General features: G+C 37.5%; 1 protein-coding gene across 3 annotated transcripts in view; it reads left to right on the forward strand.

Moving 5' to 3' along the window:
* Sbf2 (SET binding factor 2) overlaps positions 1-23,922 on the forward strand; it is a 411,329-nt gene that overhangs the window by 187,289 nt on the left and 200,118 nt on the right. For all 3 annotated transcript variants that reach the window (XM_041666238.1, XM_041666239.1, XM_041666240.1), the window contains exons 4-8: positions 9,533-9,652; positions 11,315-11,425; positions 11,963-12,068; positions 19,173-19,305; positions 21,638-21,746. In XM_041666238.1, coding sequence (XP_041522172.1) covers positions 9,533-9,652; positions 11,315-11,425; positions 11,963-12,068; positions 19,173-19,305; positions 21,638-21,746 — 579 coding nt within the window. The remainder of the gene's footprint in view (positions 1-9,532; positions 9,653-11,314; positions 11,426-11,962; positions 12,069-19,172; positions 19,306-21,637; positions 21,747-23,922) is intronic.

The following is a 23,922-nucleotide window of genomic DNA, read 5'->3' on the forward strand; positions in this document are numbered from 1 at the left end:
ATCACTGTCTGCTTGTTAATAAGTTAAACTAGATGTTTCTCTAAGGTCCTTTATAATGCAATATAAACTCTGGAGTCAGACTTTAGTTTTAAGATTTATTAACTTTGACCACGCGGTGGTGGCACACACCTTTAGTCCTAGCACTCGGGAGGCAGAGGCAGGCAGATCTCTGTGAATTCGAGGTCAGCCTGGTCTACAAGAGCTAGTTCCAGGACATGTTCTAAAGCTACAGAGAAACTCTGTCTCGAAAAACCAAAAAAAAAAAAATTATTAACTTTGAACAAATTCTTAACCTTTTCATACTTAAGATTTGTTTCTCTATATACAGATCATACTACTAATAATAGTACCTTCCTTTGAGGGTTGTTGGAAAGGTGTAATGAGATGATGTAGTTAGGACCAAAGGTCTTGGAGCTAGAGAGATAGTCTGGCAGTTACAAGCACTGGCTCTTCCAAAGGACTTGGGTTCGATTTGCAGCACCCACATAACAGCTCACAACTATCCTATTGGATCCAAAGCCCTCTTCTGGCCCCCATGGACATTTGCATGCTCATGGTATACAGACATACACGCAGGCAGAATACCTATTCATATAAAATTAATAAAGTTTAAAAATGAGATAAAATGCAGGTCTCTATAGACAGAGATTTGGAATCTAGTCCACTATTAAGTCTATCAACTAGAACAATATGTGACACACAGTATATGTTCCATAGGGTATTATTTGCTTTAACTTTTATAATGAACTTCACACATTTCCCATATTTTAAAATTGTTGGGATTGCCTATCTTTTCAAATCTAAACATCTGTTTGGGAAGGAAGATATTTTAAAGTAAACCATATTTATTACATCATTTCACTTATAAACATTTTGTATGTATCTCCATTTGATTGATGGATGGATTGATTGATTTGTTTGGTTTTGTGAAACAGGTTTATCTACCTAGCCCTGCCTGTTCTGGAACTCATTAGGTAGACCATGTTGGCCTCAGACTCAAAGAAATCTGCCTTGGAACTGGCCTTGGTAGCGCATGCCTTTAATCCTAGCTCTCTGGAGGCAAAGGCAGGTGGATCTCTGAGTTAGAGTCCAGTCTGGTCTTCAAAACACAAAGCAAGTTCAAGGATAGCTAGAGCTACATGGGGGAGAGTGGAAAGAAATCTGCCTGCCTCTGTCTCCATATGCTGGGATTAAAGGCATGTCCCACCACATCTGGTGATTAAGTTCAATTTTAAAGCTAGAATACCTCTGAGATTGTGTGTTGTACCTTTTGTTGTTTGAGTGATGGTACCACGGAACATTTGGTTCAAGTAGTGCCGGTCTTGTACTGTTGATGGTCATTACTGCCCCTTTTCTTGCTAGGAATCACCAACAAGTTTCTGAATCTGTCTTTCCTTCTGCATTGACTAGAAGATCATCTCTGAGACAGTTGTGTTCCGTCAGTTATAGACAGAAAAGACCTTTCATTTTTAATTTTCAGAGTAGTAGATTAGTGTCCTAATAAACTTCTGTAGTGACCACTTAAATTATAATTATGAACACATGATTTTTTATAGATTTGATGGGTCTTAATAATCTGTACTTGTAATTCATTTTGATACTATTAATCTTTCACAGAGTCTTTACTTTTTGGTACAATAAGATGAACATTTATTATTTTGTACATTTCTTGACCCTGAAGTAGAATGTCATTTCTCCAAGGAATTTTGTTCTTTTTTAAATGGGAAATAACATTTGATAATCTTTTATTATGTTAATGAGTTTTTAACATGCTATTTAAAGTGCTAATGCATGTTTATAAAGCATAGCATGGCATTGTCATATAAGAACTATGTTGGGGGGCTGGAGAGATGGCTCAGAGGTTAAGAGCATTGCCTATTCATCCAAAGGTTCTGAGTTCAATTCCCAGCAACCACATGGTGGCTCACAACCATTTGTAATGGGGTCTGGTGCCCTCTTCTAGCCTGCAGGCATACACAGAGACAGAATATTGTATACATAATAAATAAATAAATGTTTAAAAAAGAACTATGTTGGCTGATCTGATTGTTTTATTATAGCAATTTTGCTTTATATTAATGATATAGTTTATAGGAACAGTGATTGAGAAAATGTAGTCCCTGTGTCACCAGGGAATTCGTTAGAAATATAAATTTTCAGACCCTACTTCACACCCACAAATGAGAAATGCTGTTGGTTGCATCTAGAAATCTTTATTTGCACAATCTCATAGGTGTGCTTTTGATGCGCACTAAAGTTTGAGAACCACAAGCTAGAGGACATTGAGAATAGAAGGACTGTAGCCAGGCCGTGGTGGTGCACGCCTTTAATCCAAGCACTTGGGAGGCAAAGGCAGGAGGATCGCTGTAAGTTCCAAGGCCAGCCTGGTCTACAGAGTGAGTTCCAGGACAGGCAACAAAGCTACATAGAAACCCTGTCTTGAAAAACCAACCCCCCCTTAAAAAAAGAGAAAAAGAAAAAGAGAATAGAAGGATTGTAGGTATGTGAGAATAGCTATGCAGTACCCTGTTGTCCAGCACCCTATCTGTGGAAGTCTTATATTTGTGAAACAGGAGAATTAATTGTAGTAATGAGGGCAGCGGGGCTGCATCCCCGGCACCCGGCCGCCCCCACGGCTAGCTTTACCCAAAATAATTACACGGACACTGTATTCTTTTAAACACTGCTTGGCCCATTTCTATCTAGCCTCTTCTAGGCTAATTCTCACATATTAATTTAGCCCATTTCTAATCATCTGTGTTGCACCCCTAGGTGCGCTTACCGGGAAGATTCTAGCCTATGTCCATCCTGGGTTGGAGCTTCATAGTGTGCGTCTGCCCAGGAGCCAGGAGCATGGCGTCTCTCTGAGGTGTCTGCTCCCGAGAGAAGAGCTGTGGAGTCTGAGCTCACTTCCTCTTCCTCCCAGCGTTCTGTTTACTCCTCCCACCTATCTTCTAACCAATAAAATGGGCCAAGGCAGTTCCTTTATTAGCCAATGACCTTCCTCCATCAATTAATGGAACAGATGTCAACAACATTAGCCTATTTATGAACAATAAGTATTATTCCCATCTACCCTTCTAAAGACATAGGGCATATACATAGATGTTTCACACATTTTGCCTGTGAGTGTCTTTTAATGACAGTCTTTTCTAGATGTGTGTTCCAATAAGATATTAGGTTTGGGGTGGGGTGGGGAAGGGACCTAAAATCAAGAAATGCTGTATGATATGCATCCTGCTTGAAATTACATCAGAGCCAGAAGTCATGCTGTAAAAATACCCTTTTTAACTTTACTTTATTTATTGTTTCTAAAATTCTTTGGTTAAAAAGGCCCTTTTTAGCTAAGTAACCTCTGGCAGCTTGTAGGGAACACTAGAAAGTAACAACTTGTAAGAGGTTTTTTTGGTTTTGGTTTTGACAAGACCATGATTTACAGCAGCAACAGCTCTCTGGTAAGTAAGTCGCCCTACAGTTGAATTTCCTGCCTTGCTAGTACTGTAGAGTCAGGAGCTGTGCTATTATTACACAGACAAGGCTGCAGTATATTGCCTTTTCCAGAGGAAGTGTGTGCTTGTGAATCAGGTCATTTCCAGGATGAACCAGGTTTTATCATATGAACATTCCATTATGGTTAAATACTCATTTGGCAAAAATGAGGAATCTTTTCAGGGGAATTTTATAGTTTAAAGAATTTTTGTGACTATTTAGACTCCTTTTTCTAATTCTGGAATGTTTAAAGTCCTTGTTTGACTAAGGAAATTCAGTGTAACGGCACATGGTAAGAAAGTGTATTTCAAAAAGGAAATGTAGAACTTAATTTGTTTTGTTTTGTTTGAGACATGCTTCCCCCTGTCCTGGAACTCACTCTGTATACCAAGATGGCCTCAAACTCAAAGAGATCTGCCTGCCTCTGCTTCCTGAGTGCTGGGATTAAAGGTGTGTGTCACCACCGCCCAGCAAGCATTCAGTTCTTTATAGAAGGGTAAAAATAATGTGCAAGGATAAAAACTACTTCTAGCTGGGCAGCACTCAGGAAGCAGAAGCAGGCAGAGCTCTGTAGTTCAAGGCCAACCTGGTCTATAGAGTGAGTTTCAGGACAATCAGGGCTACACAGAGAAACTGTTTCAAAAAACCAAAACCAAAACAAAACAGAATCAAAAACTAAATGTTTAAAGAAATGTGGGAAGATTTGTAGGATAATGTGGTATTAGTGAAAATGAATATAATAGAGAGACGTCTAATTCTTCATTTACCCTGATATGAAAAGGAAACATCATGGTATAACAAAAAATGTGGTTGAAGTGTCCAAAAAGGACACTAATATTAACTTCCTGATGCTAGAGACTCTCAGCTCCATGGAGTCATCACATGAAATTAGCCAGAGTACCTTTTAGCATTGCATTTTGGGATGTTTGAAGGGCAATAACATTTTGGAAGTACATTATATAAAAAGGTGTTAATTTAGCCCATATGGAAGCATGGAGACTCCCAGCATATTAGGACTATATGGGGTGGAAAGTCTCCCACACTTCATTGTAATAATCAATAGACGCAAATACCTACTAATAGATAAGGTGTGGCAAGTGATTCCAAGATAGATAAAGATGAGTTCGGTCTGGAGAAATTGTTCCATAGAAAAAAGAACTGGCTTCTCTTCCAGAGGACCAGAGTTCAATTCCCAGTACTTACATGGCAACTCACAACCATCTATAGTTCCTATCCCAGATGATCTGATTCCCTCCTTCTGCATTCCTCAGTCACCAGGCATGCATGTGCTGAAAAGATCAAACGTACAAACAAAATACTAAGGCACATAAAAGAAAATTTAAAAAGATAAGGTGGGCTTCCAAATCAATGCAAGATAATTTAGTAAATGTCATTTATGGTAAATTTACAGCTTTAGTGGGGCATACTGAAAATAAAAAAAAACTCTAAGTTAGATGGCTTATAATGTTGAGCTAGATAATGTAACAGTATTTGGCAATATCAAATAAATTTCAAAACATCATAAAATCTCTCAAGTATGTTTAATTTCCTGCTTATTTTTTTTAGTAAAACTTTGTTCATTGTTAAATATACAAGCCAAGCTTGACATGGTTATTCATGCTCATAATCCCAGCACTCAAGAAGCTGAGGCAGAAGGATTGCCATGAGCTCAGGCCATCTCAGGCTACATATAAGTTTTAAGCTATCCTAGAATACGGTGAAACCCTGCCTCAAAACAAAACATGGAAACCTTGATAATTATTACACAAAATAGTTTAGCCTCAAAATAGAAGAAGCATTATTTCCATGACCTGATAAATTATTTCTAGCAAAAATCATTGAAACATTATATTATCTTTAGAAATACTTTATTTTACTCAACAATTGCCTACATATTTTTTTTTCTTCAAAATGGACTTATGATTGTTTCTTTAAACTTGGGACATTGTGTTTGTGTGTGGGGGTGGGAGGAATGCCTTCAGGAATGTATGCACATACATACATGCTTAGTTTTGGGAGATTGAGCTTAGGTCCTTGTGCATGCTAAGCACATGTTCACTAATGAATTTCATCCCCAACCTTCAGGGCATTGGTTCTTAGACTACTACAGTTACTTGGTTAAGAATAACAGTATTTCAGGATTTATAAAGTAAAACTCAGTATCTGTAAGAAAAATCAGTGTAAAAATGTAAAATGTGATGTTTTTACTTAATACTGATTTACATTGTATTGATCCCTTTTTTGTTAATAATTGGTGGTTATTTAATTAACGAACATCTTTAAGTAATGGCTACACATTCTGCTTATATTTTGGATAAAGTAGTCTCATGGTCATTTATTTGAAATGGCCACCTGCTTACTCGAATTGTATTTTAATGATAATCTAGGGCAATTATCACAATCTCATAAAAATGTGGATAGGTTTATCTGTTCCATGAATTTCAGTCATTTTGCCATTTTGAGTTTTTAATAATCCATAAAGGCCATGATTTCATTAAGTTTGGAAATTTTGGTAAATTATTATTCATCACTTTTCTGTTATTTTTAATGATTCCAAAAAACAACCAGACTCATTTTATTTGTTCTTTGTATCAAATCAGTGCTGCAGGAGTTCCTTCTGCTTGTGTGTTGCTTTCATTGGATAATGAATAAAGAAACTGCCTTGGCCTAGTTGATAGGGCAGAACTTAGGTAGGTGGAGAAGATAGAACCGAATTGTGGTAGGAAGAAGGGCAATGTCAGAGAAGCTATGGATCCTCTGCCGGAGATGGACGCCGGTTAGAATCTCCAGTAAGCCACTGCAGTGTGGCAATACACAGATTAATGGAGATGGGTTAGCCAATAAGAAGTTAGAGCTAATGGCCAAGCAGTGTTTTGATTAATAAAGTTTCTGTGTGGTTATTTCGGGTGTAAGCTAGCTGGGCGGCTGGGATGAATAAGTGGGCCCTCTCCTTGCAACAAATCAAGATCTTTCCCTTTCAAGAGCATATGGACCTTTTTAATACAAATAGTTCCCTTTAGATGTGTGCATTTCTTGGACATCAAATTTTTGGTTATATTGCACTGTCCTAGAAACCAAGTAGACTCTAAAGGGAAGTGAAAGTATAGTTCCTGGCCTCTAAGTGAGAAGGGAAAATGTCTCTTGGTGAAATACCCAGAAAACCATTCTAAGAAATTTTTATTCCTGCATTTATACAGTGAACAAATACCAGGTAATAACCTCATGTTCCAGCCCTTGTTTTAGGAGCTCAGTAATCATCATTGAACAAAACAGAATCCTGACCTGTGTTTAATTTGTATGAGAAACAGACCAAAAAGTAGAAAATGAAAGAAAAGGCTAAGGTTATTAAAAATTGTGGATGTGTTAGATAGTGATAAGAGCATGGAGAAAGAAAATAAGAAAAGAAAAAGGACAAGGGATGTTAGACTCTGCAGTTTCAGATAGAGAGGTCAGCCGTGGCTGTTAGAATAGGAAGAACATGACATAGACACAGGAACACGATAGACATTAACTTGGAAAGCATTCTAGGTGAAGAAACAATAAGCAGGTCCCAGTAGATAGACATAGTGTGTCTGAAGAGCAGCAAGGAGGAATAAGGCTTAAAGGGAATGAAAACAGGCTGTTGTCATAATCCAAAGAGGGTGTTGGCTTGCTGTTTGGTAGTATCAGTGGGTAAACTGAGAGGTCAGTCTATTTTGACAGTTGGGTATGAACTGTAATTGAGACAAAAATCATAATTTGAGTTTTGCCACACAAAAAAAATGAGATTGCCATTAATACACACGGGCCACTTACTATAGGAGAATGAAGTTTAGGGAGAAAGATTATCTTTTGACCATGTTTGTTATGTCAAGTAGACAACGGCATTTTGTGGCATTTGGGGAAATATTGACTAGCAAGCATAAGCACTTTTGATGTGTTGATAAGCCATACTGGAATGCAGGAGAGCAAAGGTCAGGAAAGGAAAGTTTGAGGAGGAAATGAGTTTAAACTGTACCATAGATACTGGAAAAGGAAGAGAAAAGGGGCTTCAGTTAGAGGAAATATCCTAGAATCTCAGAATAGCCTCTAGCAAATCTTAGTGTTTCATTAGCTTGCTCTCCCCACTCTCATCTTAAAACAGAGTCTTTTCAAACAGTAAGTACACAGGTAATATTTGTGGATTCAAAAATTTTTTTAAGTTTTTTTTTTTAACTGTTTAGTATACTTTATTTGGTGGTCTTCCCCATCTAGAAAAAGGTGTTGGGCCTCTTAGTGGTGAAAGCACAGCTTCTGCTAGCATCACCTGGAGCAACAAGAACTTCGTCTTGAAGCCTTGGATTATTTGACAGAGGGCTGACAGTTGCCATCTCATCTACGTTGATGGTTGAATGCATCATGTATGAGTGCGCCTGTCATGATACCACTGCACACTGATGGCGGTTAGATGGAATACATGGTGCTTCCCTCTGTGATACCACTGCATACTGATGGCGGTTAGATGGAATACATGGTGCTTCCCTCTGTGCTCTGGTCACGGTACTGACAATATTTATGCGTGCCACTGCCAGAATCATAGTGCAGCCAGATGTTGAAATTCTTCCTGCTTGGTAACTTCTCGAACAACTATCCAAATACACAATCTCTCCTAGGACCTCTTCTTTAACTGTGATATGTACTAGAAGTGGGACTTGGCCACCATGAGGTTTAGTGAGAAGAGGCACATGCTAATGGCAGTGTGTGGTTCTTGCGGTGGGCACTAGGCAGCACACTGCTCCACCTTGTGCTTTGTCTCCCACCCTTGTGCTCACAAAGCATGTTCAAGGCCTCATGGCCCCATCCAAAGCTTTGGTTTTGTTTTATGTGAATGGGTGTTTTGACTACTGTAGAAGGAGCTGTGGGGCTGCATCCAGCCGCCCGGCTAGCTTTACCCGAAATAATTACACAGAAACTGTATTCTTTTAAACACTGCTTGGCCCATTAGCTCTAGCCTCTTACTGGCTAATTCTCACATCTTGATTAACCCATTTCTAATAATCTGTGTAACACCACGAGGTGGTAGCTTACCAGAAAGGATCTTAACCTGCCTCCATCGTGGAGAGGAGAGCTATAGAGTCTACCTGAATCTGCTTCTTTCTCCCAGCATTCTGTTCTGTCTACTCCGCCTACCTAATTTTCTGTCCTATCAAAGGGCCAAGGCAGTTTCTTTATTAACCAATGAAAGTAACACATAGACACATGACCATGACCCTCCTCCATCAGACTACTTAAGTTTATGTACCACTTGCATGTAGTGCCATGAGGCTAGAAGAGAGCTTCAAATCCCCTGGAAGTGGAGTTATAGATAGTTAGGAGCCACCAAGTGGGGGCTAGAATCTAACTGGGTCCTCTGGAAGACTAGCCAGTGTTCTTAACCCTTAGCATTCCAAATAATATTTTTGCAGGCTTATTGACTAGTAGTTAGTTGTCGAAACTTAGGCTGTTTTTTTTCTTCCAATTTTGGTTTTTTTGTTGTAACTCTACTTTAAATTTTAACCGTTTATAAGCCTACATTTTCATGACACTAATTATTTCCTGTACAAAGTGTTTTCTTTTTAAGGCAACTATTATTGTTGCATGTGAACAGAAGCACTTGACAACACAGTGTGCTTTACTTTTCTGCAGGCCTAAGAATCCCCACAGGAGGAAAATATTGGGCCAAATAGGAAAACAAATGAAAATCAGTGCATTATTTTTAGAGTAGACCTTTTCCATTCTTTTAAAGAATGACTTTCCACTTACATAAGTAACATTTTTAATTGTTTGGGTCATTACTTAAGATTAATTTATACATGTCTTACCTTGATTCCTTAGAAATTAAACACTCAAATTTGGTATACATATCTGTAGCGTAAGGAGTTTTGAAAAATAATGAAAGAAATATTTCTTACTTTGTCATTTCTTGCCTAATATTTGTAATTAATTTGGATTCTTATAAATTATCTGTATGCTGCATTCTTTGAATATATTGTGTGAATTATGAACCTGGGAGACTTTGTACATTGATTGTAATTTCTTTTTCTAGGGAACAAAGAAGGAAGATATTGAAGGTGAAGAAGTGTCTGCTTTAATTCAACCTGCAGAAGTATTTGCTCCCAAAAGCCTCGTCTTAGTATCCAGATTAGACTACCCAGAAATTTTTAGGGTAAAAAACTCAGTTGTAATTTTTAATCTATATTATTGTATAAATTGGTTTTGAATAAACTAAGGCAACAAGATTTCTTGCACTAGAAATCCTGTTAGAGTGAGTTAGTGACTCACCAATAAAATGAGATCGCTGTGAGGGGAAGAAACAAATTTGTATTGGATGAAAGCAACCCTTAGTTAACATAGCTAGTCACACTAATAAGAATAGGTTTGTTTTAAAACAGACTTTATGTTAAGTAAATGAAAGATTATAAATCATAAAAATAATTTGATTACCTTCAAGAAATTTAAAATGTACACATAGCATAACAACTGTGAACATGTTTATTAAGCTTGTGGACTTAGGCTACAGTAAATAGGATAATGTGAGATTTCAGATAATTCTGATCGTGTCTTTAAAATATTGTTTAAAGCCAGGCATGATGGCCCATGTTAGTATTCTAGTATATAAAAGACAGAAACAAGAGATCCGAAGTCCTAGGTAAGCCTGGCCTACGAGGCACTACTTGTTCCTTACAGATTTTTCCCTTTTGTAATACTCAGACTTTTCAAATATAAAAATGTATGAAAGTGGAAATATCTGTACTAATACTCAAGTATAAAAACTAGAAAGTGAGATTATGCATTTTAGAATAAATAGCACCCTCACTAGTACAGTGACAATTATGACTCCTTTAGTGTGTTTTGTGACATACTATTCAGTGTGTGTGTGTGTGTGTGTGTGTGATTATTTCATACTGTAAATTAGTGACAATTACTAATTTTTTAGTCACAAATTTCAGTAAGCTAAAAGATTGATTGAGTGTGTATGTTACGACCAAGAAAAGGAACCAGTGAGAAAAGAGCTTGCTGCACCAACAACAGGATTTGAATTTAGATTCCAGCAATCCTGTAAAAAGCCAAGCACAGGCCTGGCCACATATCTGACCTCAGTGCTGGGATGGAGGAAACAGTTCAGGCAGACAGGAGGATTGCCAAAGCTCACAGGCCAGCCAGTCCAACTGAACCCATGAGTTCCAGATTCAGTGAGAGAGACCCTGTTTCAAAATATAAGGTAGGGAGCTCCTGAAGAAAACTGTTGGAACCCTTCTCTAGCTTCCGTGTTTACACATGAGCACACACCCCCCAAACACAAGTAAAATAAAGAAAAGAAAGATTGCATTTTATCTTATTTCACCACTTACTGTCTTCTGAGCTCAAAATGTTAGTCTTATTATCGTGCTTGCTTTGCTGTTTATTGTTATAATTCTTAGAAGTTTAAGGTTCTATAAATATTGTGGATTTATAAGAACCATAAAACAGTATCTCTGAATTTTTATCTTGAAATATGGAGTTCTTAAAATAAGTTAGAAACCACCAGGCAAACTGTATAGAAAACAAAAATTCAGCCTTGCAAATTAGCTGGAATGGTTATCTTAACAGAGATACCTGTTTTACAAATTATGGCTTTCTGCTTTCTATAAACTCATCTTGGAAGCTCATGTGGGTGTTCTGCTTCTACAGAAAAATTTAATAAACTTAATTTATTGCTTAAGATTTGTTTCATGTTCAATGTAGAGTATAATTTCCGTGGTTCAAAGAGACATTTTCCTAGAAGAGATGTCACTATTTATTTTTAGTGACACTGCCATGAAATGACTGCATGCACCTTTCTCTGCAGGCTTGCTTGGGTTTGATCTATACAGTGTACGTGGACAGCCTGAGTGTCTCTTTGGAAAGTCTCATTGCAAATCTTTGTGCTTGCCTTGTCCCAGCTGCTGGAGGATCTCAGGTAAATAGAATGAAAGGCAGATAAGCTTTTTTTCTTCCTGCCCTCTCCAGATGACTTGATCATAAAGAAAGAGAAAAAAGTCTTTAAATGTTTTTGTTTTAAGGAGGATCCTATGTTGTAGGAGCCTGCTCATTCATTCCCAGCTGCTCAGACCCAAAATAATCACTAAGAAACTGTATTAATTAAAGCACTGCTTGGCCAGTGACTCTAGCATATTTCTAGCAAGCTCTTATATATTAAATTAACCCATTTCTATTATTTTATTTTTTACCATAAGGCTCGTGGCCTACCAGCAAGGTTCCAGCTGGCAGCTTGCATCTTTCTCCTCTGGCAGCTCCATGGCTTCTCTGCAGCTCCGTTTTTAGTCAGTTAAAATTGTCAGTGATTTTTGTGTCTCATCTACTACGTTTTTAACTTTCATGGACTGAATTTTCTGATACTTTAAGTTGTACACAGTGTAACTTGTTTGCTTTAGGTTATATGTTACTGCCTCCTATTGTCTCTTACGACTTTATATATATTTCTCTCATTATGCAGAAGCTATTTTCCTTGGGTGCAGGAGACAGACAGCTGATCCAGACTCCTTTACATGACAGTCTTCCTGTCACAGGCACTAGTGTGGCTCTTTTATTTCAGCAATTAGGTATGTCTTATCCTGGATTTTAAAATAATGTTCTTATAGATACCTATGGATGGAAAAAAAGATTTAAGTTAGATTTACCTGATGTGACAAAGAAAATATAAAGAAACTATGTATTATCTATTGTAACTTAACTGTGTCAGGAGGAGGGAAGAATGGAGCAAGCTTCCCAAGGGACTTACTTTTGTATCACCCCTTTGGCATAGTTTGGATATTTGGGAGCAACTTACAGCAAAGAAAGGAGATAGATAAGACACACTTGGCATTTACTACTTGGTATGATTGTAATGAGATATATAACTTAAGGCCATCTCTAGATGGTCACATCAGGTGTTATAGCTGGTCAAAAGATTGCCTGCCTGCATATTTGAGGAGGTATAGAGGAACTGGAACATTGTTCTTTGTTAACTAGAATATGAAAAGATACATTGGACTACAGTTTGTTTACTTGTTTAAGTTAAGTTTATTCCTACGCATTTACCCAAAGGAAATGATAATACATATCTATAAAAATAATATTTACACATTGGAAATTTTTTCAATTAAAAAAAATTTACACATAAATATCCATAGCCATTGTATGATAGTAAAAAAAATGAAAGCAGTCTTAGTGTAATAGGGAGTTAATATTAGAAATATATTAATATAGTAAATATTAATTTCTTTGATCTATACATGAGTTGGGATATACAATTACAATATAAAGGAATGAATTATTGATATATCCAACATAGATTAAATTAAAAATAGCTGTGTCGAATGAAAACTGTCACATGAAAAGAATGAATAATTTATGATTATTTTCTTTAATTGCAATCTAGTCTGTGGTAGAAAAAACAAAATTCTTAACTGAAAACTTGTCTGCAGATGTGTGAATTTGAATAAGCATCCTTATACAAAACAGAAATAAGTAGTCTTAAATGTCTGTTATGAATGTATGCTTTAATATACCTTATGGTATATTCACTCAGTGGCAACTTATTCAGCCATATAAAGGAATGTAATATTGATAAATGGTATATCATAGATGTAGCTTGAAACTTTGTTAAGTGAAAGAAGCCAGAAACAAAAGACCACATATAGTATGATTCTGCCTATATGAAAAGTTCAGGACAGGCAAATATATATAGCCAGAAACTAGAATAGTATTTCCCAGAGGCTAGGCTACTTTGGGGTACTAAAAGGTCCAGGATTTCTCTTGAGTAATGAAATTGATTTGGGTTAGATACTAATAGTAGTATATGACTTTTTATTAAAACCACTGAATTGTACTCCTCTAAGCAGTGAATTTTATAATCACAGTACTCAGGAAGCTAAAACTGAAAGATTGCAGACGTTTAAGGCCAGCCTATAAAGTGGAATTACTCCATCGCAAGTAGGGGATTAGATGGGTCTGGAAGCACAGAACAGGACATTTTATAATATATGAAGCATATGTATCTCAATAAAGATGAAACTACCATGGTCTTGTAAAGCTGCTAAGGATACATTTTGAAGCTGCTTGGAGTTTAAAAAATTTTAAGTCCAAGTAATAAAAACACAGCAATTTTTAAAAATGTTTGTTTACCTTTGAAAATTTCAAACATGTATGTAAAAGATCGTGGTCAGATCCACCCCCCTACTCTTTCCCCATGAATTCCCTCAGGACCCACCATTGTATCTCCCTCCTAACTTCATGTTCTCCTCTTGTAACTTTTATTTTTAACCCACACAGTCCAATTACTGTTGCTCATATGCTAGTGGGTGTGGGGCTGTCTATTGGAACATAGGAAATCTATTAGTGGCCACAGTTTTTAAAGAAAGTGACTGATCTGTGAATCTAAACAATTATTTAGAAGGCAGTTTGACAACATGGCATTTAGAAAAAACAATATCAAAAAATTCTGCCCTGGGTCCTGTGACTTCCCTAGCCATGGATTTTGCTTATGTTTATAATACCAGGTATGGATTCACTCTTACTTGGGAAACTTTGATCCTGAAGTCCAAGTTTAAAAAAAAATACAATGAAAAGGTATTATGTGACACCGTTCTTGGGAGACACAAGGAAACATTTACTCATGCAAAGTAGGGAACCAATGACAGATATCACCAAAGCCCAGCTTGATGAACCAATGAATGCTACTTATTGGTACTACTTACACAAGTCGGGGTGAGGCATTACTTACAGGAGCAGAAATGACTCAAAGGAGCCTACATCACTGAAAACCTACTCCAGCATGGGTCACGTCTCATGAAAACTGAAAACTAGGAGCATACTGCACAAACTGCAAAGAACCCATCATACAGGAGCATGCCATTTCCCAGTAGGTCAGTTGGTCTGACCTCTTTAGAGCAGTTTGGCTGCTCTCTTGTTCTCCAGGCAGCTTGGCTGATCCGCCTTTTTATTGTCTTCCAGTAGTCTTTACTGCTTTGGGGGGCGGGGTGAAGAACGGGCCTAGTGAATCAAGTCAGTTTCAATGACTTTGCTGCAGAAAGGAATATTTCTCCACTCTTTGGAATGTCCTGTTGACTCACCTTCCTTCTTATATCCTTCATCTTAAAGGAGGTTCTTTGTAGGATAGAATGTTTTCACTTCTCCTTAGAAGCATCTGTTATTTCACCTCACCTTTGACCGCTTCCCTCCAAGATAGGAGGTTTTAATCCTGGAAAAAATGGCCACATAACATTGGGAAGAATAAAACACGTGATATGAAAGAGCAGGGACGAATATAGGACTCTAAATGTTAAAGTAGAGTGGGAGAATGGAGTAGAGGGTGGACTAACCAAAACTAGGAATGTTTGAAGACGCTTATAAAACTCTGTTATTTGTGTGTGTGGCCATGGCTGGCTTTTAGGGGTGCTGGGGATATATGATCTCAGATCTTTTATCATCTCAATCATCTCCCCAGTTATTCACATTATTTATGGCACTTGAGTGCTACTATTAAATAAGTCTGTTTAGTTATCTTTTATTGAACATGAACATCTCTCTGTGGCAAGAGGACCCTAATTAAAGAGTTGATCTTCTTGTCACAAAGTTCTCCTTGTGTAAACTTTCAGTCCTTTCAGAGATTAGTGTTCTATAAAACATACTTCCTCAACATGTGAGGATACAGCTTTTAAGTGGCAGGAGGATTAATTGCCCTCTTTTCTGTGCTGTCTTTCGTATTATATGTATCTGTATTTTTCGTGTGTTTTAACTATCAATTTGACATCCTCACTGTACTGTGAACTTCTAAGAGTCTACCTTATATTTATCTCAATCCCCAAGAATTTAGCATTTTCTGTCCTATCTCAGAAGTCTAATAAGTCACTGTAATAATCTAATATGCAGAGAAAGTAGGCAATTAATAGATATTCATCAATTAAATGAGAAATCTTCATGACTATACTAAACCTTAACTACTATTAAACTTTTCCCTGCAATAAACTGATCAGAAAGGAAAATAAGGCTTTCCAGAATACATCTTGTGTTCAGAGTATAGCCTTCTGGGCTTGTGAGTAGGTGAGCAGGTGAATATGCTCTTATGCATGCTTGCTGACCTGATTTCTGTCTCCAAAACCACATAAAGGTGAAAGGAGAAAACCAGACTATTCACAGAATAGTCCTCTGACCTCCACATGTGTATCATGGCATGTAACATGTATGTGTATACTCCCACATACATTGTATGAGCATATGTATACACATGATAAGCTACATTCTTTTCAAAAAGTATGTAGCATGAATTCTAATAGGTATTAATAATAAAAACCCAGACTAAGATATTAGGGGGTGAAAGCAGAGAGATCAGAGAAGCAGGGTAGCCAGCCTCTAGAGAGACATTTTATCTCTACCAAATCCTCAGACCAAAAGGACAATCCTGTCCTCAGACTGCAATGAACTCCTGTCTCCTCCTGCCCTTATTTTTCTCTCTGCCCAGCCATATCACTCCTGTCTTCACCTCCCTAGTGCTGGGATTAACTTTGTGTAAGCTCTGTTTCTCTTTTATACATTATTCAATCACAGGTAGCCCAGGGTGGCCTTGAACTCACAGAGACCCATTTGCCTCTGTCTCCCAAATCCTTGGATTAAAGGTGTGCGTCACGACTCCCTGGGCTCTAGTGGCTTAGCTTGCACTCTGATCTTCAGGCAAGCTTAATTGTTAAAACAAACAAAATATCACTACAAAAGTATATTCTTCTGTTCCTCAGTTTTCTCTTTTGAAAGCGGAGACATAGCGTTTGTTGACATATTTATTTACTATTCAGTGGAAAGTGTCACAAAGTGTTTTCCATTGTGTCTCCTTTACTGTTACTGTGCAGCATTAGATGGAAATAGACAGCAGCATCTAGGAAAGTATTCAGGATTAAGTAGGCATCTGGTCATAGCTTAAGACAGTTATTTTCTAAGTAACTAGCTATGAACACAGCAACAAATCTTGTTATTTGGGAATAAAAATGAATGTAACATCTTAAAATTTGAGATTACTAATTATATAAAATTTAGGGGTAGTATATATCTTAATTAAGGGAGACATTTAGAGTTGGCAAGAGACTTGACTCTAGAGGGGTTCCCAGGTGTCCATGGAGATGCCCCCAGCTAGATCCTTGGGCAGTTGAGGAGAGGGAGCCTGAAATGGCCCGATCCTATAGCCATACTGATGAATATCTTGCATATAACCATAGAACCTTCATCTGGCGATGGATGGGGATAGAGACAGAGACCCATATTGGAGCACTGGACTGAGCTCCCAAGGTCCAAATGAGGAGCAGTAGGAGGGAAAACATGAGCAAGGAAGTAAGAACCGCCGAGGGGTGCACCCACCCACTGAGACTGGTCTAATTGGAGCTCACCAAGGCCAGCTGGACTGGGACTGTAAAAGCATGGGATCAAACTGGACTCTCTGAACTTGGTGGACAATGAGGGCTGACTGAGAAGCCAAGGACAATGGCACTGGGTTTTGAACCTAATGAATGTACTGGCTTTATGGGAGCCTAGTCTGTTTGGATGCTCACCAGAGGTGATTGTTGGCAAAAGGGGCCAGGCATAGCCTTGAAGGCAGTGGCTGGGTGTACCCTAGTTTCCAAGAACATCGGAAGGGGGCCACATGCTCACTGGCCACACCTATGGGTTTAGGGAGACATTTATGCCTACCACAAGAGGACAAACTCAGTAACTGACATAGCCAATGTTGTAAGAAGTGATCCAGTGGCCTGGCAAATGAAATATGGTCAGTTGTAGATGAACCTGGTCCAGGATCCTGGCCCAAAGGAGAGGGGTGCATGAGAGCCAGTTGAGCCTTAGCACCATACATGAGAATAGACCACAAGATACAAAACAAAACCCACTTTAAGAGTTTTTATTAATAGAAAGGAAAGAGTGTGGTGCACAGGCCTGTCTGAAAGAGAATGTGGGCTGACATGTCTGCTTTTTAAAGGTAGTTCAGCACATGTGCATAGGGGCTTACGTAGCCATGCTGTGCATGCCTAGAGATTACAATGCCATGTGGTGCATGCACATAGATTACATAGGACATAAGGCCCTAGAGTGACTAGGCAATTTGCCTAAATGCTGATGGCACATGTGTGACCATGGGATGCTAGCACCTAGGGTGACTAAGCATTTTGTTTGAATGCTGATGGCCGTGGGACCCGGAGTATGATGGAAATGACAAATCCTAGCTATTGGCCATTCAGCTCTATTAGACCAATCAGGTGTTTTAGGTAGGCAAAGTAACACAGCTTTACAGAGTTAAATAAATACAACATAAAAGAATACCATACATCTTTGCATCATTAAACAAATATTCTGTAGCATAAACAAATGTAACACATCTTAAATTAATATTCCACAACAACAGACTCTCAAGGAAAAAGATAGAAAACCATGTGTGTAAGTCAGCATTTGGTTAGTGTGACAAAATACTTTCAGCCACAACAACTTAGAAAAAAGTTTAATTTTTAATATATTTATTTGTTTATTTACTTACTTATTATGTATACAGTGTTCTGCCTACACATGCCTGCAAGTCAGAAGAGGGCACCAGATCTCATTATAGAAGGTTGTGAGCCACCATGTGGTTGCTGGGAATTGAACTTAGGATCGCTGGAAGAGCAGTCCGTGCTCTTACCTTTGAAAGATTTATTTTAAGAGATTCACTCCATGTTTGGCTGGCTCCATTTTATGGTCCTATGGTAAGTCAGCAGAGTGAATAGCAGATTAGCTACTCACCTCATAAAGTTATGTCAAAGAATAGCAAGAAGTTCTTGGGTAGACATCCTCAAGCATATGTCCTTCCAATTCCATATCTTAGATAGTATAGCTCACTACATATCTAGGCTATACAGTGAAAACAGACAGCATAGCTTATTAAACTGAGGGCCACGTGTGCAAAATAACAGATTAAATCAAGCACAAGAGAAAATGATGCAATTAAGAATCAATGTAATATACAAAACATTTTATAAATACAAAATGTGTGAGACTGCTGCTAGCATAACACAATATAGTTTTCTTTGTAAGTAGAAGGAATACAGAAAACAAACAAAATGGTGGTATAGTAAATACATAAGCCAATTATATTGTCATTGATCACATTATTCATGGCACCTCATTGTATGTGCTATACTTTCATATGACTAATGATGGTTTTATTATGCCTACATTATCACAAATATATAATGCATCGAATAGTGATACTTAGGACAGCCACATTGTCCTACTAGGAATTTGTCACCTCTATTATGACCTTATCATACCACTGTTGTATATATGATTATTGGTGACTGAAATGTCATCTTAAAACACCTGGCTGTTTTAACATCAGACAAATAGACTCTAAAGGAGAACAAAAACCAATGCCAACATCTCTAATGGGAACTTAGATACAGACCTTGGAGATGAGATGAAGAAGGCAGTTGTAAATTTTCCTACAGGCCATATGCTCAATGATTATCACAGTAGTGTAAAGAGTAGACATCCAGGAAGACAGCTATTATTATATGTTGTATCGGTTAAGTCAATCAAGTATTTTCTTTGGGAGATCCCTGAATATTACTTTTGTTCCTTTATCATAACAGTCTGTGATTGGTAACAATACAGTACAGTTTGTTGTGTTAAGTAAGCCTTTGTTCTTGTGTTTTCAGGAATTCAAAATGTCCTCAACCTCTTTTGTGCAGTCCTTACAGAAAATAAAGTTCTCTTCCATTCAGCAAGTTTCCAGAGACTTAGTGATGCCTGTCGAGCCCTGGAGTCTTTAATGTTTCCTCTTAAATACAGGTGAAGTTTTTTACTTGGTAGTTGTATTTATTCCCATATTATGCATTACTTGTTGATAAGTCAAAATGTCATGGCCAGGCTGGGTGGTGGTGGCACAGGCCTTTAATCCTAGCACTCAAGAGGCAGAGGCAGGTGGATGGATGTCTGTGAGGTCAAGGCCAGCCTGGTCTGCTATACAGAGAAACCATTGGGGAGGCGGGGAGAGTCAGGACCCAATTAGTTTGAACCACAGAGGTTTGTTATTGAACCTCTTATTGAAGTTACAGAATTATGATTCTAATAAAGTCTAGTCTCAAATTTGGGACTTTTCCAAGATGTACATGACTGAGTGATGATTAACTTAATGAAATATTTAACTTATCATCAATATTTAATTATCTTTCAATTCTGATAAAATTATTTTGTTAGTGCCATTTGAACCTAATGTATTAAGTTTTAGAAGCTATTGGAATTCTGTTAATGAAGAGTCCCTATCTGTTTTAGATACTTCATAAATTATTTGTATATAAATAATGCAAAGTATTTACTTCAGTGTAACATAGAGAATTGAACATATGTCAGTGGACATATGTGGCTATACATTGGTAATTGTGAAACCTAGATTAGACAGAACTTCATTATAAATTTCCCACTTATTTTTAAGAGTCATATTAAATATAATAAAAATTTTAAAAGTTTTTAAAAATTAAACCATAATGATAGGTCATGTTACAGGTAGAATATTTTACTCTGATCTAGTTTACTAATCATATTGTCCCAGAATTTTAAAAGTTTATGAACATTAGATAAAATTTTAGATCACCTCTGGAATTTTCATAAAAAATTTTTCTCTGTAACTGTAAGTCCACCATCCTCCAGCAGAAGAACACACATCCAAGATTATTTGGGCTGCAGAAAATGACCTTGAAAATTTTATTTATTTATTTTTAAGGATACAAAATTGGATGGGTATTGAATGTGAACATCAAGCACAGTGTAATTTAGACAAGTCATTTCATTGCCTTGAGAGTGCAGGTCCTGCCAGTGCTCCCCTCTGATATCAGGGCCTGCATAAGGAAAAGTGCTTTGGAACAGCATGCATTTTGGGAGGAAGAAGGAAGACACCTACCTACCTGACTTCCATTTACTTTGTGTTTTATTTTCTGTGATCCTATCTTAAACATTGAGATTTTGAAAATTATTCCATGCAATAAAGTTGATTTCTCTTTAGTTCTTCAGTGCTTTAAGAAAGATGTATTAATGCCGGGCGGTGGTGACGCACGCCTTTAATCCCAGCACTCGGGAGGCAGAGGCAGGCGGATCTCTGTGAGTTCGAGACCAGCCTGGTCTACAGAGCTAGTTCCAGGACAGGCTCCAAAGCCACAGAGAAACCCTGTCTCGAAAAAACCAAAAAAAAAAAAGAAAGATGTATTAGTTCTTAGAGAGTTTCATTCATGTTTTGATCATATCCCCACCTCTTACCACTTCCCAGATCCACTCTCCTTAATTACCCACCCAATTTTGTATCCTTAAAAATAAATAAATAAAATTTTCAAGGTCATTTTCTGCTGCCCAAATAATCTTGGATGTGTGGTCTTCCGCTGGAGGATGGTGGACTTACAGTTGCAGAGAAAACCATTTCTCCCTTTCCTAGCAGCTAACAATTACTATAGCTCCATAGCTAGAGGTAGGATTGAATGCCTGGTTCCCATCTCCATGCCAAATTTGGTCTGGCTTGGACTTGCACGGGCTCTGTACATGCTTTCACAACTGCTGTGAATTCATATGCAGACCTAGCCTTTTTGGCCTACAACTTAGTATATAGACCAACCCAGCCATAAATTCTTAGAGAGCCACCTATCTCTGCCTCCCAAATACTAGGCTTAAAGGCTGGCACCACCAAACCAGGCCCACTTGATCTAAATATGAATAAATTTAAATTCATACTGTAAAAAAACAAAAGAATATAGATAGAGTTTGCAAGTAAGGAGGTGGGGTGAATCTGAGGAGTGTGGTGGTGACTATGATAGAAGTACATTGTAGTAAGTTGAAACAATTAATAATATTTATTATTTTAATGGATTTATATTATATAATAATTAATTTTATTCATTAAAATAATAATTAATAAAAATTTTAAAAAGAAGACATGAAGCCGAGAGTGGCATAGGTTGGTAGGGGTTTATCTGGGGAGGAGCTGGAGAGGAGTCAGTGAATATGTTCAAAATATATGGTGTGAAATTCCCAAATAATTAGCAAATATACTTTTATAGTTCAGACTGCATAAGAATAAAGGGAAATGGGTTCACATTGTGGGAAAATAGCATAAATAAAATATTTTTATTCTTTTCAGTTACCCTTACATTCCCATTCTTCCGGCTCAGCTGCTAGAAGTTTTGAGTTCTCCAACTCCTTTCATAATTGGCGTACACTCCATCTTTAAGACTGATATTCATGAACTTGTAAGTATCCAGCTGTAAATGTCCACATCTTGCTTGAGGTTTTTGTATTTGAGTTTTAGAAGGTTTCACATCATTTATTGCTTTCAGATAATGGTGCATTTCCCATAGAAAAGACAGAGTAGAAGGAAAACAACATCAAGAAATCTAATATATTTAATTTTGCAAGTAGGTTCTAAAGAATTTATTAATTCATTCATATATTTATTTATGAATAAGACAACTTTTGACAGGGGGATGGCTCAGGGTAAAAATACTTGACCTAGGTTCATAGAAGTGGTGTTTGGGATTTCAGCACTCCTAGCAGAGCTAGGAGAGACACCTGGAAGTCTATAGGTTTGCTATTCTGGTGTGAGCAGTGTGGCAGAAATAAGAGAAACCCTGCCTCAAACAAGGAGGAAGGGAAGAATCAACTCCTGGGAGTTGTTTTTTGATCTCCACACATGTACCATGCCATGTGTGTGCCCCCCACATCTCTCTGACAAACATTTATTAAGTAATTAACCAGTCAGTTATAAAACAAAAAAGACAGGGTCTTGCTGAATGGCCTAGGCTAGCCTCATCTCCTGAGCTCACGACAGTCCTTCAGTGTCAGCCTTCTGAGTAAGTGGTGCTATGTGCCACTGTGCCTCGCTTTAGCCCTTGTGTAGCAGATCATTTTTATCTTACCATAGTTCTCATATGAGGAATTTTGTATTCCTGTAGATCAGTGCTTCTCAACCTTCCTAATGCTGTGACCCTTTAATATATTTCTTCATGTTATGGTGACCCCTGAACATAAAATTATTTTCATTGTCACTTCATAACTATTTTGCTACTGTTATAAATCGTAATATAAATATCTCTGTTTTCTGTTGGTCTTAAACAACCCCTGTGAAATAGTTGTTCAACCTGCAAAAGGACCACAGCGTACAGGTTAAGAACCACTGCTGCAGATGATAAGGATTAATAATCTATTTTTATTCATAATTTTCTTACGAATGCTTAATTTATTAGTGTTTTAAAATGAGATCTACCAATGTAGAATGCCTGAAAACTAGCAAGAATAAAATGGTTTGAAGAAAGTTTAAATTTAGTGGAACTCAAATTCAGTATGAGCCCCCACCAAATTCCTAATCTATGTGACTAAAGTGAAGCTAACGCTAGTTCAAGAATAGTCTGTTTGCTTTTGGATATCATGCTCTCAGTAGGACTGTAACAGTGTGCATCAGAGGACATCAGAATCAAATTTTAGAAACTGCAGTTCTTTGATGAAATTGTCTGAGTGACAACTTGATACATTTAGTAAAGATCAGTATTTAAGGACCATCATAGGGAAGAAGGAGAAGGTAGTGGTTGTTTGTAGCGATAAAACATTAAAATAGCATCCATAGATATAATGGATTGAGAAACAAATTTCTGTTGAGCGTGTTTGCAGATGTAAGAACGGCCTAGTAATGGCCTGGGATTTTTAATGTGAGATGAGGAGTATGCTCTGAAGCCCTAGGACTGAAGTGAAGGGAGCAGATTATGTGGCACTTTTCAGGAAGCATATAAGAAAATTTCTTTACCTAAAGGATTTGGTTGTATGACATCTTAACCCACAAGACTTTGTAACGCTATTTCTGTTGTCAGTGCCAGCAAAGAAAGAGACTTTGAGGCTCCTCACATAGCAACTGTGGCTGGAACCACATCAGAGATATCATTGACACTATGGAAAGAGTAGACAAGACTCTCACGTGTATACCAATCAGTCCTCCTAACATGGCATTTAATAACTAGCTCTGTTTAACTTCAGTGTCGTCATAAAAAGATGTGTAAACTACTAAACATGTTTATTAAAAATTAGGCCCAATACAATTTGGAAATAATTTTAGTACTACTAAATATAGAGATAGGGCAAACCAGATCTTGCCAGTTGTAGATTTAACAGTTTAATTAATGAAATAGAATGAATTGCAGTCACATCATCAAAATATTTTATAATTATATAAGTTATTTTTAAATATGATCTTTTAGGATGTTGTTTCTGTCTATTTTAGTCTCGGTTTTGAGATAGGGTCTAATGTGTCATGGGCTGATCACAACCTGAAATCATTACATAGCTGGAGATAGCCAAGTGCTGGACTGGAATTACAGGTGTGTTACTACTTCAAGCTAGGTTTGCATCTAAACAGTAATTGTTTGGTGCATATTTCTT

This window comes from Microtus oregoni, unplaced genomic scaffold (genome assembly GCF_018167655.1).
Source record: "Microtus oregoni isolate MIOR12 unplaced genomic scaffold, Mior012 000016F_ref0000370, whole genome shotgun sequence".
In the NCBI taxonomy this organism is placed as follows: domain Eukaryota; kingdom Metazoa; phylum Chordata; class Mammalia; order Rodentia; family Cricetidae; genus Microtus; species Microtus oregoni.